This window comes from Aptenodytes forsteri, unplaced genomic scaffold (genome assembly GCF_000699145.1).
Source record: "Aptenodytes forsteri isolate BGI_AS27 unplaced genomic scaffold, ASM69914v1 Scaffold72, whole genome shotgun sequence".
NCBI lineage: Eukaryota > Metazoa > Chordata > Aves > Sphenisciformes > Spheniscidae > Aptenodytes > Aptenodytes forsteri.
The window spans coordinates 3,066,684-3,090,784 of NW_008796193.1; the positions used below are offsets into that span (position 1 = coordinate 3,066,684).

At 39.7% G+C, this 24,101-nt stretch overlaps 1 protein-coding gene across 2 annotated transcripts in view; it reads right to left on the bottom strand.

The window, feature by feature from the left end:
* HDX (highly divergent homeobox) overlaps window positions 1-23,724 on the bottom strand; it is a 40,227-nt gene extending 16,503 nt beyond the window's left edge. The window contains exons 1-4 of one of the 2 annotated variants that reach the window (XM_009288012.1): window positions 23,578-23,724; window positions 17,899-19,023; window positions 12,495-12,548; window positions 858-1,004 (exon numbers count right to left, since the gene is read on the bottom strand). In XM_009288012.1, coding sequence (XP_009286287.1) covers window positions 858-1,004; window positions 12,495-12,548; window positions 17,899-19,023; window positions 23,578-23,724 — 1,473 coding nt within the window. The remainder of the gene's footprint in view (window positions 1-857; window positions 1,005-12,494; window positions 12,549-17,898; window positions 19,024-23,577) is intronic. The other variant, XM_009288013.2, reaches the window with a different exon arrangement.
* Between the last annotated feature and the right edge of the window lie 377 nt (window positions 23,725-24,101).

Genomic DNA, 24,101 nt, shown 5'->3' on the forward strand with positions numbered 1-24,101 from the left:
AGAAAGAGGTGGAAAAAGAGGACAAAGGCTGAAAGGACTAGTCACAATCGTCAGGTCCGTTATCAGGGAAAGGAAGACTCTAATCATGTTTTTGTACTGACTGCAAAGACAGTCGAACTATTTTCTGAAGAATGGAAACACTCTGAGCGAATCAGACACCCCCAGTTTGAGAGTGATGATGTATGTCTGGTAACTGGGAACGCAGTGGCGACAACTGATGCTGTACCAAACTTCTCAGCCTCTGGAAGAGACGATGTGGAGTGGTTCTCAGGAATCAGGTTATCTACACCAAACCTGTACCTTCTAAAGCAGTCCTTCCTCAACGACACCTGTATGGACTATCAAATTGAGGCGATCCAGAATTCTTCGCAGTACCCTTTGCCCTCTATCACATCTCAACCTGGCTTCAAGACAGTCTTGTAAAATATTTTTTTCTTATTTTTGAGCATTCTCTTTCATATGTTTACAATTATTTTTTCCTACAAGCATTAATGAGAAATATTTTCCCTGTATCTTTAGAAAGGCTTTTCTGATTCTTAATAGCAATATAAATAGTGCTTTTCAGTCTTCTAGGATATCCCTAAAAAATGTAACACTTTCTTAAAATCTTACTCTAGTCTAAAGAGAATGTCAAACAGCTCGTAGCGCTACTCCTGCTGCTGATCAATAAGACTCTTACCTGGGGGCTTTTTTCTATTTATAGACTGCAGAAAGAGCAAGAGAGCACTTCCCAACATGGTCATTCATTATGTAATACGTGACATCTATTTCAAGCTTCCTCATGAAATTTTTAAAGGCTTTCATCTGTCCTATTTTTGCTTCTGCGACAAGATAGGGGAAGACTCTAGATTTCTTACCCGCACTATTTCACAGTCAACATTTAATTCTGCAGCCACAGCTTCAATTTTCTCTCTGCAGACTGAGCCCAGGCTGGTCATGCCATTGTCCCAGTATTTCTTTAGGGTAGCTAAGTCTCGGTCACTAAATTGTGTGCGGTCCTGTAACTGTAAGATAAAAAAAATACTGTTAGATTTAAAAAAATTCTGCTTATGCTGTTCATTTAATTTCCAGAGGTCTTGCATACAGTAAGACACACATGTTATTCTGTCTCCGTGGCTTCTCTTCTCTTTTAACTCTCCCTTAAGAATTTTTTTTTTTTAATTTTTTTTTTTTTTTATCCAGGGCAGTACAGAGTTCCCTGGGATTTGCTTTAAAGGCAACGGCAGTGCTAACGCAAGTTTAAAGCACTTCAGCTTTGTTTCAACTCCACCTGATTTTTTTTATTTGTTTTATCTCATTCTAGAAGGCCTTACTGAAAATAGCTTTCTTCCCTTTGTGCTGTTTACTCTCTCCACCCAATTTATGCAAATTATTCCTTCAGGCTTGTCAAGTTTCTCACCCTCCCCCACCTAAAGTTCTTTTATCTTACTGCAAACTACAATACATGCATAATTCAAAGGATTCTGAGTTCCTAAAGGGAATACTTTTAATGTTTATTTGGTAAGCTTCAGAGTTTAAATTGGTTCCACTGTTTATTTGCGAGTTCCCTAACTCTTTGTGTGTATTTATCAAAATATGTGATAACTGAGAAACAAACCCTAGACATCCTCCCACTTCTTGAACTGTTGTGGGGATACAGTATCATTCGCTAGTAGAACTTACAAGCTTTATCAAAAGTTTTTAGCCCAGAATGTTAACTAAAATCTACAGTTTCTTTATACCAACCCATGTTTGTTGTCTCTCCTGCTGTTAGGAGTACATAAATGCAACAATAAAGTCTGCACTAATAAGTTGTAGCCACATGTGCCAAATTTGTCATTATTTCAACAGTTAGATTTTGTAAGACATAATCATGACTTCAATATCTGAAATCTGGGTTTGCTCATTTATAAACTGTTAAAAGTTAGCATGAAATAACTTTTAAATGGAGTAAAAAGAAATTTTGCAGAACTAGAATCATTTGACAATCTTGTACAGTTACCAATTTTAATTTTTATTAATCTTCAGAATATGGTAATCCTTGCAATTTTCTTCTTTCTTCTTTTAAAAATTAAAAATTCTAGTATTTCTCACAATGTTAGAAGCACTTGAGTCTCCTTACTATATGAATCTAAAATAGGGGTATCAAAACCTTGTCCCCTTAAAAGAATCCCAAGCAGTTCAGTAAAAAAAAAAGTACGAGTTATATTCAGATATGGTCCATTATTAACTGCTACCAGGCACTCAGATTTTTTTTTCTTGGCTTTCGTTTCATACATTCAAGCACAGAATCAGAGAAGCTGTTTCCGTCCTGCCCATCCATCAGCTGACACCTTATGCAGGGAGCGCAGGACCCCAGGAGCTCCCCTGCAGAGGAAGGCCGGCGGTGCGGAGGGCCCGCGGGCACACCAGGCACGCTGCCTGGGAGCAGCTCTCCTCCCGTCCTGCACACCGAGCAGCTATTAGTAGCCCCAGCACACGAGATGCACTCCCAGACGGCACGCTGCAGTCTATTTTAATCTAAAAGGAATCCAGTTGGCACATTTCAAGGCTGCTCTAGGATGAGCAGCAAAGCACAGTAAGTGGACTTCACCTCAAGAGCACCCTGCTGAGCAAAGCTAAATCCCTGATGCCCATTCACCCTTAGCAGATGCTGCTTTTCCCTGTACGCCTGACCTGAGCTCCTCCCTACAAGCCGTTTTCAAAGAACAAAAGTATAGTTATCTCCTGAATCGCTGCAGCAATATCTCCTTTTATAGCTGTTGGCAAAATAGATTGTGACTTCTGAAAGTGATGGGAAGACCTCTTGCTCTGCAGTCGGGGAGCAGCAGCCAAGCGCTGAGGAAAGGGAAGGTGGAAAGGAGCGTGATAGCAACACTCAAACTACACAGAGAAACAAGTCACTCTGGCATATCCTGCTTTCCTGAACGCTCAGGGCAACTTCACCTTCTAAAGTATACTGAGCATTTTTCAAACATAAATAAGTAACATTTGCTGTTGGTTCTGGAGAGTTCACACTGACAACACTGCTGCAACAATACACCACTCACACGGCTTACTGCGATCCGCACTTACCAGGAAAATAAAATAGAAAATGTCTTCATATTTAATATGCACAGCTTAAAGAAACCCCCTGGAACATGCCATGGAAATTCCCCCTCCCCAGCGGAGGGGTGAAATGGGAAAGCAAAAGGCAATCTGCCTAACATTACTGCAAATGTGAGGGAGTAACCCCGGTTAGCGTTGTCTTCTCTCACCTAGTTGCAACGGCCAAATTAGAACAAAACCCAAAGAAAGTACAGCTGATGCTGGAGTAAGTTCAGATTTCTGCTTGCCACATGATTTGCCAGTTATCTTAAGAAAATGCTTCTTCTACTGAAAGAATACAGGGCAAGAATACTCGCTAATAGAAAAGCTTTATATTTGCGATATGCAAAGGGGTCCCACGTTAGACAAAAGACACTCAACAACTGAGTATAGATGGAGTTACCAAAGGGATGGTACTGCAGGAAGGGTGCAGAGGCTGCTCAGCTTTCACTTACTAATTACAAGGATTTTAAGTGGATAAAGCAGTGCTTAGCAAAACAACGGCCTTCAAAAAATTACTGAAAAAAGCAGTGTCGTATCTTTTCCAATTTAGGTGGATGTATGCGAATTCTGATGATCTACTACAAACGTTTTAATAAAATTCATATTAGATAAATCACTATTCAATGGTTTTCACCTCACAACTGCTATATAATTTTGCTACAAGACCAGGGCTGTAGAGTCAGTCTCAACAGCTTAGATCAAAGTAGATGTCTTAAAGTTACGGGAACTCTCCTGTAGCTACATTCCCAAAGAAGTCTTTTGCAGCCTGTGGAAACGGAGAGGGGGAAAAAAAAAGAACCTAAAGTTTTTGGTTTACCCCCTTGTCAAAAATAATCCCTAGTGTTTCAGATGACATTATGTATTTTTGCTTTTTTGTTGCGGTTGCAGTTACAGCCACACCAGGCACTTTACCCTTTCACTCGTTCCTGAAGAGCTTGTGCAGCAGCACATGAATCACGCCGATACCGATCGCAGGTCAGAGAAGGAAATAGAGAACAAGTTTTTTCAGTCAACTGGTATGAAAGAAAAAACAAAAAACCCACAACACACACCACATGAAAGAGTCCAGAAAGCAGGAACAAAACTGAGGGGAAAAACAAGTGCATGTAAATAGAAGATGGTATGAATAATCAAGTCCCCCTCAGGGTTGCGGAGAGCAGCCTTACTGAGATACCTGGCTCAATCCAACCTAGAAAACTCAGCGCGTTCTCCAATTAGTACTTCTCATCCCACTTGAACTTTTCTACTTTGGAGTCTGTATCTAATTTTTGCCATTTTTTTCCACCAAGATCAGCACTGAGTAACCTACTGAACACAGCCAAGCAGGTAGGAATTGAGCCCCTGAAAAGCTGAAAGCGCTGTCTTCACAAAGGTACGTTTTGGCAGCGTAAGTAATGACTGTAATACAGCTGGTCAGGCTTTGCAGCAGTGAAAGACGGAACCTATCAGGTTACTGGACTTGAAATTTTACCAGTGCCCCAAAAGAAAGATTCTCGACATTTAAGGGCTCTGATTCACAAAGAAGTTGCTAAGAGGGTAGCAGGTCACTGCATATTAAGTGAACCGCGGGAGCTGGCTGCCTGCACACGCGTGCACAGTGAACGTGAGCTGCTTTACGCTGCCTCAGAGGGCAAAGGAAGAGCATTTACTTACACTGCTCTCACTTGCTGCACCGCTGCAACAGGGTAAGTCTCACCGCTTACACTCAACTAGATGTAAGTAACATGACAGCTTGTCCACAATTTAGATCCAGACTAACTACCTTTGTACAACTGACCGTGCCGTATGCCTGTTCGTGAATTTCTTAGAGAAATCACAAACTACATTCTGTTACAGGATCATCCCCTTGACAAAGATTATACGTAAGTTTGACTCCTGCATTATAAGCTGCTCAAAAATTACACAATGCTTTTACAAAAGCCAGTATCTTTTGTGAGAAAATAAAGGGTAGAATTTCTACATTGAACGTATAACTACACTTCCATCAATTCAGTTAATAACTTTCTCATGCTTAGTATCATCAGAGGAACTGAGGAAACGAGAAAAAAACCACAGTCCTACAAATATCATAACATTGACGGTTATGCATCAGTTAGCATAGGAAAAAATATCAAAAGATAATATTGAAAAGCTTCATATTTACATTGACGGATGCATCAGTTAGCATAGGAAAAAATATCAAAAGATAATATTGAAAAGCTTCATATTTAGGACAATACTTTCCATAGCTGAAGACAAGCCAGTAATTCAGTTCATATTTTCACTTCATTATAACAACTATTATGAATACAACTCTCATTTCCTCTCTTCAGATCCACTGCTCGCTGATTCGAGGCTCGGCTTCATCCTCAGCAGTATTAACTGTTTGCTGAATTCTTTACATTTACCAGTTCTGTTGTCCATAGCTTGAAAAGCTGAGAGAAGCTTCTTCCAGCAGAAAATAGACTATCAACTCACAATGAAAAGCAATCCTTGTGAGCAAATTGAATCAGCAGTTCTGCCGAGCGCAGGGTTAAATCCTGCTTATCCCCTGACCTCTCAAGTGTGAGAACAACATTCTTACAGGAGATGACCCAGTTTATTATAGACATTCCTGGCACTTTGCCGAGCCCCTCATAATACTCACTGTGCATGCCATATTTGTGGTGCAAATCTAGTGTCTATAATTGGTATGAATAATTGCATTGCAGTGGAGTGTCCTTATCCTGCCTTTTATTAGAGCCTGCTTTTTTAGATCAGTTTTTATGCATCAGTTGAAAATGTTTCAGGCCACATGCACAAAAGCTATACACAATCTTCAGATTATTAATAAAAGACATGTTAAAAAATGAAACAACTAGAGCTTTAATATAAATGTAATAACTATTGCATTTATGCTGCAGCTGAGCACTGTGCGTTGTTAAAAAGTTACGTTTATTTAAATTGCACTGAAATCATATTAAATCAACAGTTCAGTTCTGATGCTCTGTGATGAAATGTTCTAAGGTAATGGTCACTTCTAGCAAACAAACCTCTCGCAACAAATTTTAGTCACTACCACTCAGATACTCTATCATGGAGAAACATCAAGAAATCTCACAGAGTAATACTTCTTTTGCACATTTGCAAGGTTATTTAAAGTTTAGTAAAAAGTAGAACAGGACAGTGACACTTCCCTCCAACACTCTCTAGCAACCCCAGTATCTTAGAAATCGGACCCACTTCTTACTTTAAGTTACTCTAAATAAACATGTCCAATCTCCTTTTAAGCCTATCTAAGGCTAGCTTCATTGGATACCCACTCTTATGCTGGAACAAATGAGTCCGTATCTGCTTCTCCACACTTCTCATATTTTTTAAGATCTCCATCCCTATCCTCCACGCCCTCCGAGTCATCTCTTTCCGAGTCTGAAAAGACACAGCCCATTTGGTCGTTCACTATACGGCTGTTCCATGCCTTTGACCACTGTTACTGCTTCCTGTTATATTTTGGGAGGAATGGGAAGATCCAAAGTGCACACAGCATCCAAGGTATGAACAAATCCTAGATTCTTCTATAATATGCATCGTATTATTTTGCTTTGTTCCCCATTCCTAATGATGCCGGCACGCAACTCAACTTTTGACACTACTTAATGTCTAACTGATTTTTTCAAAGGATTATCAATTCATATCTCAAGATCTTATTTGTACGTAATAATAATTATTTCTGAATCAATCATTCTACATATGTTCCTCCTTTCCCATCTGCACCATTTAATATTATTCTTACTCTTCAGTTTATTAGTCTTGATTTCACTGCCCAATACACATGAGGTCTCTTACTCCTTAGCAAACTTCGTATCTTCTTGTCCACTGATTAATACAGTTTACTTCTTTATAGAAAGGATAGGTCAGTCTTCGGTCATACACGACTTGAGTACAGAATTTGCTTTATTGTCACTTTATTTCACTCCAAAATTCTGAAGGTGTGCATTTTCCCTTAACACTACCAGAATATTTATCCTCATTAAAGCTATGCCAGATTACACACTCCTTCAGTTTGAGGTTTTAAGTTCAGTTTTCACAACTGTCACAAAGCTGTCCCCCATTTCAGTGATACCCAGCCTCCTGCCACAGAACCAATCCTGCTGCTTTGGCTAGACACTGATGCACATACACAGTGTAGTTGCCCGTGAAGGAAGAGTGCAGTCAGAAGCATCTTTGGAAGACCCGTACTTTCCGCAGACAGGTACGCTGCATGCACTTCCACCCAGTAAAGCCCCAAAGACTCCCAGGCCATACATGATTCTCCCCAGGGAAAAAAAATAAAAGGCAGCTGGTAGCTATAACTATCGGAGGGATTCAGAGAGCTGGTATCTAGACACTGCTTTTCCCCAAGTCTTGACAGTTCCCTTCTCATCACACGAGCAGATAAGTACCCATCACAAGATGCCTTCGACCTTCTTAGGGTGAAGAAATGTACCTGAAGGCCCCTAGCAAAGCAAGTGGTTAGGAGTGAGTTGCTACTGCCGGCTTCATTCACAGAGCAGAACAGACAGCAGCAAGCTGCACAGCCTTCAGGCAAAAAGGTGTTTGGAAATGGACTGCAAGCCAAATGGCATCTGAAGGCACCCTTAAACTATTACTGCTAATAGTTTACATACTATTAGTGCACAAACTGTTAGATTTCTGAAGAGAGACTTTTTGCATCTTTTCCTACAGTCTAGGTAAGCTTGAAATTTGCTCTGATGGAATCAGGACTGATAAACATCTCATAGTACCACAGCTGGAAAAGAGCTGTAACTGCTTCAACACAGCCAAAATTACATATATTCCGTCAACGTGTTTCTAAACCAAACACAGCTAAGAAGAAAAAAGAGAGAAAAAAGAAAATAAGAGAGATCAGTGCAATAGAATAGTCTAGCCAGAAATTACACTCTAAACTCCAGTCATCTCACTCCACAATTTCTAAAACCAACCTCCAATCCACACAAACTGACAACTCACCCTTCTTGAGATTATGAACTGGTTTGTTAAATAGTGAATGTTCAGCCTCAAAGTAAACTGATTTTTAGACAGTGATTATCATGATTCTTACTATTAACTACTATTAATGTCTTCCTCATATTTGACTAGAAAGTCTGCTTTTCCAATTCCTGGCCAGATATGACATTCTTTCCAGCCTGCAGGATCACAGCCTACAATAAGCCTAGGTGATTTGTGAAACTTCGGTGCAGCACGCCATGTAATAAAAAGATGTATTATGTCTGAAACAATGATAAGACTGGCCTTCCCTTTGCATTAACTGAAGGATTGGTGTTGGCAGTAGTGAAGAGGTGCTGTTCACAGCAAGAAGGTCATGACATACTATGCATGTTATTATCATCTAATGTAAACATTAACAAAGTGAAATACCTTGAGATATGTGGTGAAATATTTCACAGGAGGAAAAACATTAACCGGTTATCCAAAAGTGAAATATTTCACAGAAGGAGGAAAAACATTAACCGGTTATCCAAATTACATGGAAGAAAAGGTATGAACAAGGACAGCATTCACAGTTCAGTCCTGCAGAGATCTTCAGGTTGGCTTGTCAGTGTCTCTTGCGGAAGACTCTGACTTTCTTACTCAGACATGCTCTAACCAACTTGACTAAATGACAGTTTTCATCCCTCTGCCCTTCTAGGAGAGGAGAGGAATGTGAACAGGTGAAGAGAACTTCACAAGTTAATATTGGTATAGTTTTAAAACAAAAGGCACAACTGAAGTGCACTTTGACTTTAGGTAGTTTTAATCCCTATGGGTGCTCTTTTTACTTTAAAAGCTGCTCTAAACAACTTTTTCTCCAGCGCACGTAGGCTTACTGTGGCAGCAGACAGTTTTCATAAGATTTTTAGACCACAGTCCAATGAGGTATTTTCTTTAGTAGTTATACTGATGTATCTCCCCCACCTTGTCTTCTCCACACAGTCCAGCTGTCCTCCCCATGCCCGTAGATGTGCCAGCACACCTGGTGGCAGGTCTCACACTGACCTGGGGTTAGATCAGCTCCTTCACCTGATTCAAAGTGCGTCTACTGTACTCCTTCTGTGACAGGCAGGACTCTGAGGGGAACACTTTAATGACACTATCTCCAGAATTTTATTGAAATAGGCCATGTTGAAAGAGCAATTTAAAAAAAAATAAAATAAAATCAAAATTTAGCACAGGAACCCTCCACTTATTTCAGATATTTTCTCCCAAAATATACATGCCAGACTGAGAGGCCAGAGACCCCAAGCTGAAGCTCCAGGCAGATTCAGCTAACCTACCTAGAGCAGAGGTTCCACCAAAGCACAGAAGTGCACTATTCAAGAAGGTATCAAAGCCCTCACTACAATGCAGTGTTGCTCCAGGTGGGGGAAAAGACAAGACCAGCTCCCCTGTGAGTTTCTCCACTGAGGACAGCGTTCCCTTGAAACCTCGCATGAACTAACCCAGACGTTAACATGAAAGACAACTTAAGTTTCATTTAAAATCCCATCCAAAATACACAAGCTACATACCATGTGATTTACCATGTCTGCTTCTGAAGGGTGATGGGCTGAAATAATTCTGAGACCTTAATCTGTTATCTTAGTGACTTTGTGTTCAGCCTTGGTATTAAGACCACTAAAACTATTTCTAATTATAAATAAAAAAAAAAAAAAAAGAAAATGGAGAGAACCAAAACCAAATCCCCACTCCCCTCAAAAAATAAAACTTCACAACTCAAGCAGGCACAGCTTACCTAGAGTCAACACCTATGTGACAAACGTTTTTAATAGTTAGCATACTAAGTTATGTGTACTATAAACACCAACCATTCTGCTAAGACATCAGATGACACATGACTTAAGCACAGTTAGTACACTCAAGACTTAAATGCAAGGACAAAAGTGAAGATATTTTTCCCCCTTTTTTATTCTCTTTAGCCAGTATCTTCATTGCTATTTTTGAATACTTGTTATCCTTCCACCACTCTGAAAAACCAAAAATCAATGCATTCGTAAAGGCCAATGCATTGCACACGCACCATGACAGAATACAGAACTCCGTAAGCCATTCTCATGAATAACTAAAAGGGTGATATTTCTAGACTAATATTCATTAGCAGTCAGGATTACACCATCTTACAGCATAGCTGAGCAGACTAGAGAGTTTCTGCAGAACTGCAGTTTTTATTTCTCTCTTGATGCAGCTGAAGGACAGGGCAAGGAAAACAAAACATCAAGGCAAAAGATTAAAAATTCAGAGCATCTAAAAGACGATCTTCTCCAGTTTAACAAAATACAGATTAGCCTTTTTACTGTCTGAATGGCAGTAATTGCCATAATCGCAGTTCTACAAATCTATCCATTCTATTTCTGTTGCCTCACGCTCTTTCTTCAAAAGAATTTCACATTTGAAACTGAAGTTTCCTAGGAAGTAGGAACTTTTTCTCTCTTTTTGCTGTCTTACACCTGTGTGTATACAGCAGTTTTAGAGTGCCAACTCCTAAACTTGTCTCCTTAAGAAGGCTAATTATGCATTCACATTGGAGAAAGTGCATCCACAAATCTGGAAACAAATGTTGTCAAGCTGGACTGTATTAACCAATGGGTTTTATGCATTTTATTGATTCAAAAAGACACAGGAGTAAAGGTCTAAGGAAAAAGAATTCCCTAATAATCATCCTTAATAAACAGGCACTTCCACATCCTTGAAGGTTTTAAACTTATTGCAGAAATTTCTTCTACAGCTTCTGTCAGATATCTAGCATGACCACCATGCCTCAACCACCTAACCAGTGCTGGAAAGCAGGGGACAGCATCATGCCCCCCTCTCTTCATTGCTCCCGGCCACACGCTCCTGCTGCCTACTTTGAGCTGGCTCCGGCACTCATCTGATCCCTACATTCAACTCACTAAAGACAGCAGAAAGACAAACTCAGCAGAAGAGTATCTGACAGGTCAGGCGCTTGACCTGGATTACCTTGCAATTAGATACTAGCACCAGTGCTACAGATGGGGTGGCAGGGCACCAGCAGGGAGGAGGGGGGGAACCTCCTCCTTTCAACAGTGATGTGCTGTGAAATCAGCTCAGTCAAAGTGAAACTGTACTCCAGGACACTCACCAGCTGCTTGATGTTTTAAAAGGTCATTAAGTGATAGAGGGAAGGTGCCTTCCAGAAAAGGGCTACATTTAAAAAAGCCTACTCAAGAGAACTATAACTTAGAAAAAAAAATTTTTAAAAAAATGATGGAATGAGCAACAACAGGATTTGTCTAAAAGTACTGGTTCCTCTGGGAGATGTTCTTATAAAGTGCTCTCTACGTAAACAGAAATAAGTGATACTACCAAAGTCTGCAGAAACTACAAGTGTGCTACAGTTGAGACCTAGTAAAAGTCTGAGAGAAAACACAACTAACGCGATGGTCCTTAGATTCCCACTTAGACAGGAAATGCTACCAAACTCGTTCCTTTTGAAGACTAAAGAGATTAAACAGGAAGAATTTAAAAAAGAAGAAAGTACTGTGTACAGTAGGGAGGAGAAGGCAAGGAAAGGTTCTTCCATTACCTAGACATCATTGTCAAAGCAGCACACGACCTGACAGCTCAATGAATGGTTTGGGGGGGTTTGATGGGGTAACGTTGGTTATGAAGATAGCCATCTCCCTAGTTATTGCTTCTGATATAGCTGGACTAATGTGTAACAGCCTCTTGAAATTTTAGTTGTACAATCCAATCTGGAGGTTTAGGGTGTATCTTCATGGTAAGCAAGCAGAATCACTGTGCTCTTCGAACAGAAGCTAGCAGACTTCTCTTGAACTGAAACACTGAACGGTAATCAATCAAAAGAGTTGGATAGAGGTATTTTCCTGACAAGAGCTGTTTCATACCTTATATTATGCTTTGGAGTAATTTGTGAATTGAGAACACCAACCTGGCTGGTTCTGCCTAATGTAAAATGGCATACGTGTGGATAAAATTAGATTTGAGAAAGTTACTACAGATAGCATGGACTAATTCTGGGCACGAGCATAGAGTAGTTATATACTAATATATAACCGAAGAGGTAGTTACTCTCGTAAGCATTCAGTTGTCTCAATTAACAACCATTTCACTATCATTATAAAAAAAATATTCTGAGCTCTAAACTCTTAGTCCATATCAATTCAGATGTTATATTTCTGCTAATAGCAGAATTCATATACCTGGGCATCACATTAATTGACTCAGGATTATGACTTTGACCTGCTTTTAAAGATACACATCAACTTTGTGGTAACTGAAGCATTTTCTCCGCAGATAATGTTTGTATTAGTCAAAGTATAAAGAGGAAAAAAAACCCAACAAAATCCCACACAACATAAATAGAACTGACATTTAAAAAAAAATACGTTTAGATAAACTTTTCATTCTTTCACTTGATGCATTAGATACTTAAATGGAAATATACTTACTGCTCGTTTTCTGGAACAACCTGTAATCCAAGGCACAGTAAGGTTTCCTGAAATCTGTAGAGGGGAAGGGGAAAACAGAACAGAAAACAACAACAGCTTAGGTTGCTACGATAGCTAATACCGAGCAGCTTTCAGAAGACTTCAATATCGTGCATTCAGTTCTGATAAGGACGTCTTTAAAACAGGTTAAAATTTAAAAGCAAAACAAAGTCACACTTAGCCTTACTGTTGTAAGACTAAAACCAAAACTCTAACAAATGTTTCTTTGGGTGAGGGTAAGGTAACACAACGGCAACTCAGGTGTTTCTGTACTTTTGCTATCTCAAAACTTGTATTTCAGAACACCACTTTTCATCTTCAATCTGTCACAAAACTGGTAAGATTAAGCAGACTGGAGTTAGACAAGGGCCAAAAGTCTGACAGAACTGCCGTCACATATTTTTCAATTACATCAGTTAAACTTTCAGAAAAAAAGACTATCATGTTAGTAACGGAACTATTCAATGTCAGATGTTAAGGATTTGCATATTAGCAGAAAAACTAGGGACATCAGGCTGGAGAAGGAAGGGGAAGGGGTATGAAGGCAAAGGTTAGCTGGCTCGATTCCCATTGCTTCTCCATCACTCCCAGAGGTCAGACTTTATTAAATAATAATCTTGGACTGTTTTCCCTGGCCATCTGAAATGTGTCACAGTCTGGAATATTTTAGGCTTATTTAGGATTCCATGTTCATCTTCTACTGCAGACAAGCAATGCTTGAGAGACTAAACATAGCTTTTGAGAGATTAATCAATCTCAAGTCATTACACACACTATATATGTGAGGAAGAAAAATCTATGTGCTTCTGCTGACTGTATCAAACTACGCTAATAGTTTTTGTATTTGCGAAGTGCTCTACTAATGAATCTTGCAGCATGAGCATAACCAAATATAGAATACCTGGTACAGTTTGTCTAGTGCACAAGCACGTAAGATACTCTTATTCTTCAAGCTTTTAGCTGGAAGCGCTTGGAGGTTACCTAAGGTCAGACACTTTCTCATTACCGCACAAGGCGGGTTGAGGGGGGCTAGAAATGAACACCTTCCCCCTCCTAAGGGCAAGTCTGCATCAGCTTTTGTGTCTAAAATATTAATTTCTTAGTTGCACACGCACATTTTAGAAATTCTGTATAAACAAGTTACGCCTATTACAATTCTATATCCCACACAACAGCTTCACACCACAGAATCCGCTGTAAACGCGTCCTCAGTATCCACCCAGATGGCTTCTCTTCACAAATTTAAAGTGGGGCGACAGAAAAAAATGCTTTTCTATGTGAATAAAGCAATCAGCCTGGCAGAGCATTAACGGTTACTTGGAAGACAAATGCACACAGGTTCTGACAGCTATGATGCCAAATACAATCAAGTTTATCTCAATGTAACTACTGGAAAGGCAACATGCATGGGAGTATTCTAAACTGGCTCTACGAAAAAGGCACAAGGGTTGGAGTTTTTTTGGAGGGGTTATTTTTTGAGTGAGATGGACAGTTATCCTGCATCCATAGGTGTAACTCCAGTCCTAGTCCAACTGGGACAGCTACCCCGAGTTACAAAAATGACAACCTGAAACTCTTGTCTCAGAAAAGATACTGTGTCTCAGAAACGGCAACTCTGGCAGATGCTAAAGAAAGTTCAAAAGAACTGCAACACTTGAGTATTACCCGCGCTGTATCTTAATTAAAGTGGTTCCACTATATGAGGTCCCTACATAATCTTTTCCCAATTCAGCTGTAGATTTACTGCCCCAAATTCAGTGCACTGGAACAAACCAGAAGCCCCAACCCAGTCCTGGTTGCTGTGTGTCCCAGCATTACTTGAGGCCATATGCAGTGTTTTCGCAGCCTGCTCATTGCTGCTGTCCTCCCCAGAGCCCCACAGGTTCTCCCCGCTCATGCAGCTGGAAGTATTTCATCCCAGAAATAAAGTGGAAGAACTCCTGTGACAAAGGTAACTCCGCTTCTGTTACAAGAACGAGTGTCAGGAAACACTTTGTTCAAGTCTCCTCAGAGAAGACCAAGTTGCTTGCCCTAGCAAAAAGCTGTCCTGCCCGCAGTTAGCAAGGAAGTCCTCCTCTTGTCTTCAAAAGTCGCTAGGGAACTAAACAAATCACTTAGACGCATTTAAAAAACCCCACAAAATAAAAATGGAATCCCATTTCCTTAAATAAAGCAAACTTGCAGCTCACTCATATAAAGCAGCATCCTTAAAAGTGAATCTTAAAAAGAAATATATAATATATCTATATCCTATTCTGACATACTGGCTGCAAGGCTTAGGATTTTCCCTTGAAGAAGACAGGGTTAAATTAGATAACTGTGCTTCAGTGTGCATAACAAAGTAATTAAAAATACACATACTTTCAACAGTATTTTTGTCCCTTAGGGTTGGGGGGAGGAAACCAAGACTAAATCATGATTCAGCCTTGAGGACCAGCAAGAATAGCCTCTCTAGTTCAATACGCTTCAAGCCAAACTAAGAAACGTAAGTAGGTTGAACAGTTTGTTTACTGAAACTGCTCAGGCATTAAAATTGATCACTTTATTAAATTTACTCTTAAGTTACACTAACATAAATTTGATTAATTGAACCAGTAAGGAAGCTATAACGAATTGCTAATTTGATACCCCACCAATGTACGACAGTCATTACTTCATCAAAACACAAATCACACAGTCCTGACTTTGAAGAAGCATCTGCTTGGATGTTTCACTACTCCAATAATCATGTAGCTCAGGTTTAATCTATTTTTAAATTTCGGAAGATTTCCCTAAGTTTAAGGATTCTCATTCCTACACTGATGGATAAATTAGCTAAACATGGGCAATAAAATTAACAGAAACTGATTACATACAAAAGAAGTGCCATCCTGCATAAGTCTAAAAGAATTCAGACAGCACCTGTTACAAAATCTATGTCTCTGGAAGTTTAATATATAAAAATTACTAAGCTACAAGGGGAGTGTCTACATGAAGTAGCAGTCGCACTGGACTTCATTTTAAGGGGAAGACTTGGAGGAGGGGGTTAAACTAGTGCAGAACGGATGATTTCAACAAAATACGTTATCAGCCTAGCGGGGTACACTATTTGTTACACGTGACTTTGAAGGCAGTAAGTGAAATTTTCTTGTCAACGTGATAAACGAGTGCTGGAAGTGTCACTGTCATACACTAACACCTCTTAAGATACAGAACTTACTTTTGCATTGTTCTGGAACATGCTAAAAACTCTCAGCAAGGAACGCAGTGATCTGGAGAAATCAGCACCGTCGTTTCTTCAAGGTACTACGGCATCTGGCCAGGCTGTAGGACACTATTCCTCTGCAGCTTCCATAGAGCCATGATACTATATGCATTGACCCCACAGCTTTTGCCTTCCCTTATAAATTCTAATACTGAGGAGTGTCACCTCAGACGTTCACTTATTGCTGTAAGTATTCATGCTGTGAATTAATAGCAACCTGCCCAGTTTTCCCAACGTTTAAAACTGTGGAAGGGCAAGGGATACCACAGGAAACAGGAGCTCCCTCAATCCAAGGCGCATTCCCAAATCCAAACAACAGGGTCTCTGAGAGACAGGCATGGAAGTCAAATGGGGTACAGATGAATTCCTCACTTATCAAAAAAATAGGTACGCTATTGTAACAGGAGAAAAAAAAAAGAAAAAAAAAAAAGAAGTTACAGAGATCTCCTTGTTCTGATTCATATCACACCACATAGACAGATAAAACGTCACCTACCATGAACCGTTTTAGCTGTTTAAGACTCTGTCCCTACCCCAAAAAAATCCCAAATCAAAGTTATTTCAAATTTAATTAAAAAAAAAAATCAAAAAAGTAGTAAGAAATAAATCTCACTGATGCTTTTCCAAGAGTGAAATAAAGTACCAAGAGCACACAGCTGGAGGTATCAATAATATATTTCACTTCAGGAAACTTAAGAAAAATTTCCTTAACTCTATCATATGCACTTTGCAGCTTTTCTTCTCCTACGGAACTGGGATGTCAAAAGTAAACAGCATTTAATGAATTTTATAACTCAATAAGAACAGTAATAGCAAATACTGACAGACTATCTGAAAGAAGGGAGAGAGGGAAAAGAACAGCTCGTCTAAAGTGCTCAGCTTAGAAAAGGCCATAAATAAGAATTGCAGATGTCCCATCTACTACATCGAATCTACTCGAGAGTATATATGCTCCCCAAACCTCAGGTTTACCAAGAAAAGCAATAATTCTGGTGAAAAGTGGCACTTACTTGGACTCGAAAGCTTTCTTTCAAATCCTCACATGAGATAGGAACAAGTCAGAAAAAAGAAAAAAAACCCAAAACGCTTCACAAAGTATTGTTCCCTATACTAGTAAGCAACGCACAAGAAAAGATAGTATGTTGTTTAGATGGTTCACCTTCAGGATAAATTAAAAAAAAGTAGTAACAGGCAAATGCACAAAGGTAACACATGCAGTATCACATCCTGTCAGTCTTAAGACTTCTATCTCAGTATGTCTAGACTGTGTCGTGCCAGATGGCATAAAAATCCATGAAAAAATCAATTTGGATATTTCCTGCACAACTCACTCTCCTCTAGTTAGAACAAAAAATAAAAAAAATTTAAGCGTGTCAATGTTGTAGCTTCTTCTGAACATCTTCTAGTTCTTCAATTATCTGCATTTAATTTTCCCCTCTCAGTATCACTGAAGGGCCTGTATTACAGGATGAGGAAATAATGGGATTGAATGTAAAACCAGTATTTGAATTAGATGCTGCGGGAGAGGAAGAGTATTTGCTCACTTAGTGTCTCCCATCATCTTAACTAGCTTGCAGGAGACCCTAATGCCTAACAGAAAACAGGTCCAAGAGATTGGCAACTCCACAGGGGGTACAGGCAGTGCTGATGGAAGAGCTAATCCAAGCTGACATTAATAAGGGCAAGCAACTGTACAGCACACAGATGACGGCATGATCCCATGTTCTGCCCTGGGCCACATGCAAAGTACGTCTACAGAGGAACAACCAAGGGTGTCGCTGTGACATGCGTTGGTGAGCCACGTCCGGACAACACAGACTTGAGCATGCATCAGCAGTCGTAGGTATGATCCTCTTGTAACCAAAGTTTATCTATTGAACCTATGAAGCCCACACTGCTCTTCAATATACGGCTACCCACTGCAGCCACCAGTGCTACCATACTATAGTCCTACCTGCACTTTTGTTTAAGAAGGAATTATCTCTACTGGAAGATGTAAATGGAGCACAGCCTGCAAAAAGGTGAACATACCACTTACTAGCTACCAACTTTGAAAGAAAACAGTACTTATCTACAACCTTGTCTTCAAGGTTTGAAGACAGAGATAAATTGACAGATTACCTGGTAATTATTTTGGTTTTGTGACAGCCTCAGTTGACTTGAAGATGTAAAATGAGGAGAAAAGGTACTTCTTGATGGATTAGCACTGTTATATAATGTACTGGATGTTGTATGTAATGAGGTCCGTGCAGGCAAGTGGTAGTCTCTGTTATGATACAGAATGTTGTCAGGCACGTCCCTGGCATTCACCATCTGTGAACTACAGCTCACATTTCTTCCTGGCCCAGACAAGGCTGCACTTTGGTTCTCTACTCGAACAGAACTGCTGCTTTCACAGTATCTCGAATAGCTTTGTATTTGTGCTCCCATGGATGCTAGTTCTTCTTCTCTAGCATATTCGTCATCCACATCTCCAGTTTCCATCGCGATGGACAGACAGCTGCCTTCCACCGAGCAATGCTTCTGCGTTGCACTTCCTCCCACAATTCTTTGGGGTTGATCTGTAACCGCCAGAGAAAACACTTCGCGGATTTCCAGGTTTTGCGTGCTACAAGAAGGGTCCCTGGTATTAGCCCTTTGTCCAGGGGGCACATGCGATGCGAGAGCTGCATGTTCCGGTTTTTGTAACCTTTGACATCCCACGGGTTCAGCTTTACAGGGTCTGTGGCATATCATCGGTTTCTGAGGTAACACCAACTCTGCGGTCTGGACTGAAGAACCACCATAGCTTTTTTTAGTGTGACTATATATGGAGTTCGCAGAATTCAGTACGCTTGTTTGCCTAGATAAAATAATAGTCTTTTCCCCTACTAATAGGGAAGCATTTTTACAATGTGGTACTTGTCGTCCTATAGGGATGTGCTGCTGCTGAAACTCGGTATCGCTTTTTCCTGGTAGTCGTGGAATAGAGGTTTTATGTATTTCTGCCATTGAAGCATTTGTCTGTTTGGTGGATCCTTGCCTACCGGATGAACTAGCGGGACTGTATATACCAGTAACTATTACATCGTTATTAGAAGAGGTCCAAGAAGACTGCTGACTTTGGGATCGAGCAATATTTACCACATTTCTAACTGCTGCTTCTGGAGGTACTGAGGGAGTAGTAGGGACAGTCCCTGGGGGAGTGCCTCCAGATTCTACAGCACTCTTGCTGCTCATCTTCCTTCGTTTATTGCCAACCCACGTCTGCAAACAACAAACAACAATGACAACAAACACAAAACAAAGCATTAAATAAGCAGAAAAATTAGGTAATTCCATTTTTAAGCAGATCTGATGAAACGTTAAGTGTTCAAGTTGAGACCTAAGTTTACAAATATGTAAATAATTTACTGATTATGCAGAGTCTGAACAATACAGGGTGGAAATCCAAGCCTCTCGTGCTTGGGATTCATACACTAATACACATGAGAACCCCAGTCTCAATTCCAAAGCCCCAGTTTCTCAAAAACTCTGAGACTGTATCATGCCTCCTGTCCCGAAGTTACCCTTAAGATTTATTTCATTGACACTGCTGTGACTAATTCCCCCAAATTTAGCACCTTGGGATGCAGAACTATCACTGAGGTATGCAGCTAAACTTTTGTAACCAAATAACTGAGAGATACGACCTTCAAAACTGCCATGAACAGAAACTGCCAATTCTTGAATTTAGATGAGAGGAAGAAAAAGAACTCTTTCTGTTAGACAATTACAAAACAATTTTGCAAAGTATTTAGACCTATGGACTAATTCCTCCTCTGCCAGCTGCACAATCAAGATCTGATGTAAAAACCTGCTTTTGAAAGACACTGATAGACAAGATTAGGACTACTGGGATTAGATTCCAACAGAAGTTTGCTATTATGGACATTTCTGAAAGTGACAATGACAGTATATGGTTTTGTGTAAAAGAGAGTAGAGGAAAAAATATTTGAGAAATGCAGGTACTGTGGCAGTTGTGCCCAGGTTAAAATGTACTGCTGTTTTAAACACTCAGGAAAGCCTGTCCTGCAAGTAACACATTAAGATATAGCTAAAAGAACTGAGGGGAAACATTAATTTCAGTATTTCAAGATAGAGAGAGTTAATCTGGTGGAAGCATCAGCTCTAACGCTGGAAGTGTAAGTGCCACCTAACTATTCCTGGCAACTTTCATGATCAGAGAGACAAGACCTGCTCAATTCTTTCACCACAGTATGTCTGTACTGAATGTATTCTGCTTGCTTATGCCCTCACAAGTGCCAAAGAATGAAAAATAAGCTTTTGCATCTGCTTATGCTGGTTATGAGAAGAATCAGCTATGCACTTAGAGATACAGTGAAACAGTTTTCTGCACCACTCTGGACATCACCTGCTGCACACCTAAAACCAAACCAAAGCAAGATCTCCACATTCAGCAACCCAAACCAGCTGATTTAACCAATAAACTCCCTCACCCCAAAACAAGCAAACTGCACTGAGTGCCTATCTTGGGTTTCCATCTCATCACATGAAAGAAGGAAAGTTTTCTTCACATACCAATACCTGCTAAGGAAGTAAACAGATTTCTCTACAGGAAAATACACATCCCTGCCTTGCAGAAGTATGCGGAAGTCTCCATTCCATTCTACTCATTTTTGTTGTCAAATTTTATAAAATGCCTACTTTGAGGCATGATTTATTGCATGCAATAGTCTGTTACTAGTGGTAAATTTTTTTCTTCTCAAAAGCAAGTTTAAATACACAAATTATAGCCACAGGTCTCAAGTTACTATATTGCATAAAACAAATTTAGAAGATCAAATTTATTTTTTCGTCCTTTCTGCTCAGTCAGTAAACTATCAAGGTAGAAATTATAATTAAATAGAAACATTGCAAATTTTGGGCCAGGAAAAGATTTCACCCCCAACTTTTCCAACTGTGTAATACTAAAATCTGAAGTTTTTCTCATGGTTTTCCTGAAAAGAAATGCATTCAAACAAATGCAAATAACTTCCTAGGACTGCTGTTCACTTGGGATTAAAGTACAGCTTCATGAGACAGCCCAAGTCAGATTTGCCACTGCTGAAAAAGTCCCATTCTCCTGATCACGTCCCCAGCATCTTGCTCCCACCATTTAACCAAAAGCACACACCTGAATGATCAGTGAGTGCAACTCCCCCAACAGCATAAAACTGAACTGACAAAAAAAAGAAGAAAAGTTTTGGTAAGGTTAGCGAATTTAACTGGGTTACTCTGAAACTGAATGAATGCAAGAGATGATCAGCACAAGATGACAGACAGGAGAGAAAGAATTGCACAGCTGGGAGAAGGGAAAGAGTACAAAACCTCCCATTTTTAGCACTGTGAGACGTTATCCCAGGTAAGAATTACATGAAACTATACTCTTAGACTGAAAGGGAAGCTCCACATTGTTACTAGCTTGATGGCTATGGTATTAATTTGGGATGTGACAGAGCAGCCACTAAGTACAAAATAGCCTAAGAAAAGGGACACGAATCTTTGTTTCAGTCAAGTTCCCCAACTAGTAAGTTTGGGGAGCACTTTCACTAACATTACTGAAATTCTTAACTTTTATTTAGGATGAGAAGCAGCTCCCAGAAGAGATGACAAATCAAAAATGCAGATGCTAAGAAATTTACCTGGGATTTAAGAGACCCTGATTTTACATTCCCAGTTTGAATCAGGCAGAGCTAGAACTTCAGACTGTCCCACAATCCAGAGGCACACCACAGTGGGACTGTCAGTGGTGCCTGGCTGTTAGTTTTGACCAGAAGTTCCACCCTAAATCTGAAAATAAAGCGTCCTCAGGAAGCCTTTCAAGAGGTGTAAAAGAATAATGAAGCTGTAACTGTCCTGACACCTGCTGTTGTACTATGGGGAGAAGCCCACACCACCTCCCTGATCACTGCTCCCAGCACTCAGTGATACGGTGAAAATTAGGCTTGGAGAACTTTTGCACTTGATCAAGTCACATTGCTCACATTTCGTGTAAAGACAAAAAGCAACCAGCAGAAGTATGCTAATATTAATGAACGAAACCAGGCCATTCAAACCTGACATAGCTAGAATACATCTCTATTAAATTTGAAGAGGGCCAGGGTTTTTTCCCCAGAGGTAACTCTACCACATTTCCCAATTTTGAAAGGGAAAACATATTTTTATGTATTACAGTAATAAAATCTGTAGAGGTTTACATCAAATCATAAATAGGATTTTTCTTTTTTCCAACCCAGCTCAAGATTGGAAAGACTGCATGTAGTTCTATGGGCCAAGGCTACAGAAATCCTGATTCGGGGAAAGAATATATTCATAGAGTTATGACATTTGAATTATAACAGTCACATTTAGGGAATTCATGTTCCTATTATAGCCATATCCACAAGTGCCAGCTGCAACCCAAGTATCATTTTGCTAGACATTGTGCGAAGTACCAATCTCTGTCCAAGAGTTTTATAGGAAAAAAGAAATGAAAAAAGGAAGGGATCAGGAGAAGCAGAAAGGAGGGATGTAAGGAAGAGAAAGGTAAGATCATAAAAAAATATGACAAATGCAGGACAAATGCTGGGTCTGTTTCCATTGCACTTCACAAGCAGGAAAAAAGTTTAAATATTGCAAATAAGGGCTCAGTAAGGGAAGAAAACTAAAGGAACAAGGCCATGATACATCATTGCCATAAGGGAAACGGAGAGGGAAAGGAAAGTATGGAGACAGAGAGTGAATGAGGACTGCAAGTAGAGGAGAGACTGGCTGCCTCCTCTAGGTCCTTCAATCAGAACGAAAATAGAAAAACAGGCCCTGACTGCATCATCAGCATCCAGATTCCTCTTGCAACTGTTTGTCTGTTCCAGGGAGTCTGAATTTCTGGCTGACTTCCAGAACTTCCCACCACCTAGAGCTGAGAAAGTAAATTTTAATATTTCCAGAGTATTTTGAGGGAGGGGAATCCAGGTAAGAATTAGGGAGCAGGAGGGGTTGTCATTGTCAGTATACCACTTAAAAAGAAACTAGACTGGTCTTACTTCTTCCTCTTCAGTGTCCAGTGTTGCAGCAACTCCTGGTAGCTCCACTACTGTTGTTATTTTTTCAGCTACTGCTTCATGATTTCTATTTCTGCCCTGAGACAACAGCCATTTTGTTGTCTACTGTTTCACAAAGGGATTATTAATTCCCTTCCCATGGAATTCATAGACTTTGGAAGAGCTCCTGTCAGCACTAGTGACATTCTTTTATAAGAAAAGAATGTACTCACTGTAAATAACCATGAGGGACCACAGTATTTATGATTGTGACATGGAATATAAGTGTGACAGTGTGTCAAAAGAAATACTTCCACAATTATTCCCCCAAATACATTAGGTTATAGAAATTTGTTTAACTTAAGAACAGTTTCCTAATAACATGTCCTTTCTTTGATACAACACATTGCACAAGGTTTCTATAGGGCAATCCAATTTGCAATTTAATAAATAGAAAAAACCAAAACCCCACCAACAAAAGACAAACAACCAAAAAAACCAAAACAACCAAAACAAACAAACAAAAAAAGCACTCCTTGAGCAATCCAGGCCCCTGCTAAATACAGCAATCATGTGAAGACATTTCAGCGAAAACAAACTATAAACAGGCTCACTGGATAAAAATGAACGTCACACACGTGTACTGAAGTCTGATTTAAGACAAGCATGGTTAGAGACTCCAGTCCTCTACAGATATTTTACGTAAAGAAATGAATGTGTATAACTTTAACATACAAATTTGGAAGGCCTCAGTACTTACCCTGACTACACTGAAGTCCAGTTTAGTTTCTTGTGCACACTGTAATATGAGCTGAAAGCAATTTTTACTTTGATTTGTCATTCCATTTTCATAATAACGCTGTAATATCCTTTGTTGTTCTACAGTAAATACAGAACGCAGATTCATCTAAAAATAAAAGAAGATACTCTGAAAGTTGGAATAAAAACTGTAATACTTGCAGAATGCACAGGCTCTCATTTATGCTTGTTGTGATAATGCTAAGTGTTGACATGTTTTCTCTACAGAGTCCTTTACCAACACTTTTACTTACTTTCCAAAAAACCCTGTTACAGTCAGCATTAGTGATTCCGTTGTGAAAGACTCAAGTTGAACAGGTGAACTACATGTTTGGAACAACACTGACAGCCCTTCATAAACAAATATTACATTGTGTTGCTAAGTCCAAGAGCCTCTAGTTTCAAAGAAAAAGTTTCTCCCTTAAAAAAAAATAAAATAAAGGCATTAGGCAAAACAGAGTAACACCAGCAGCTCCAACAATATTG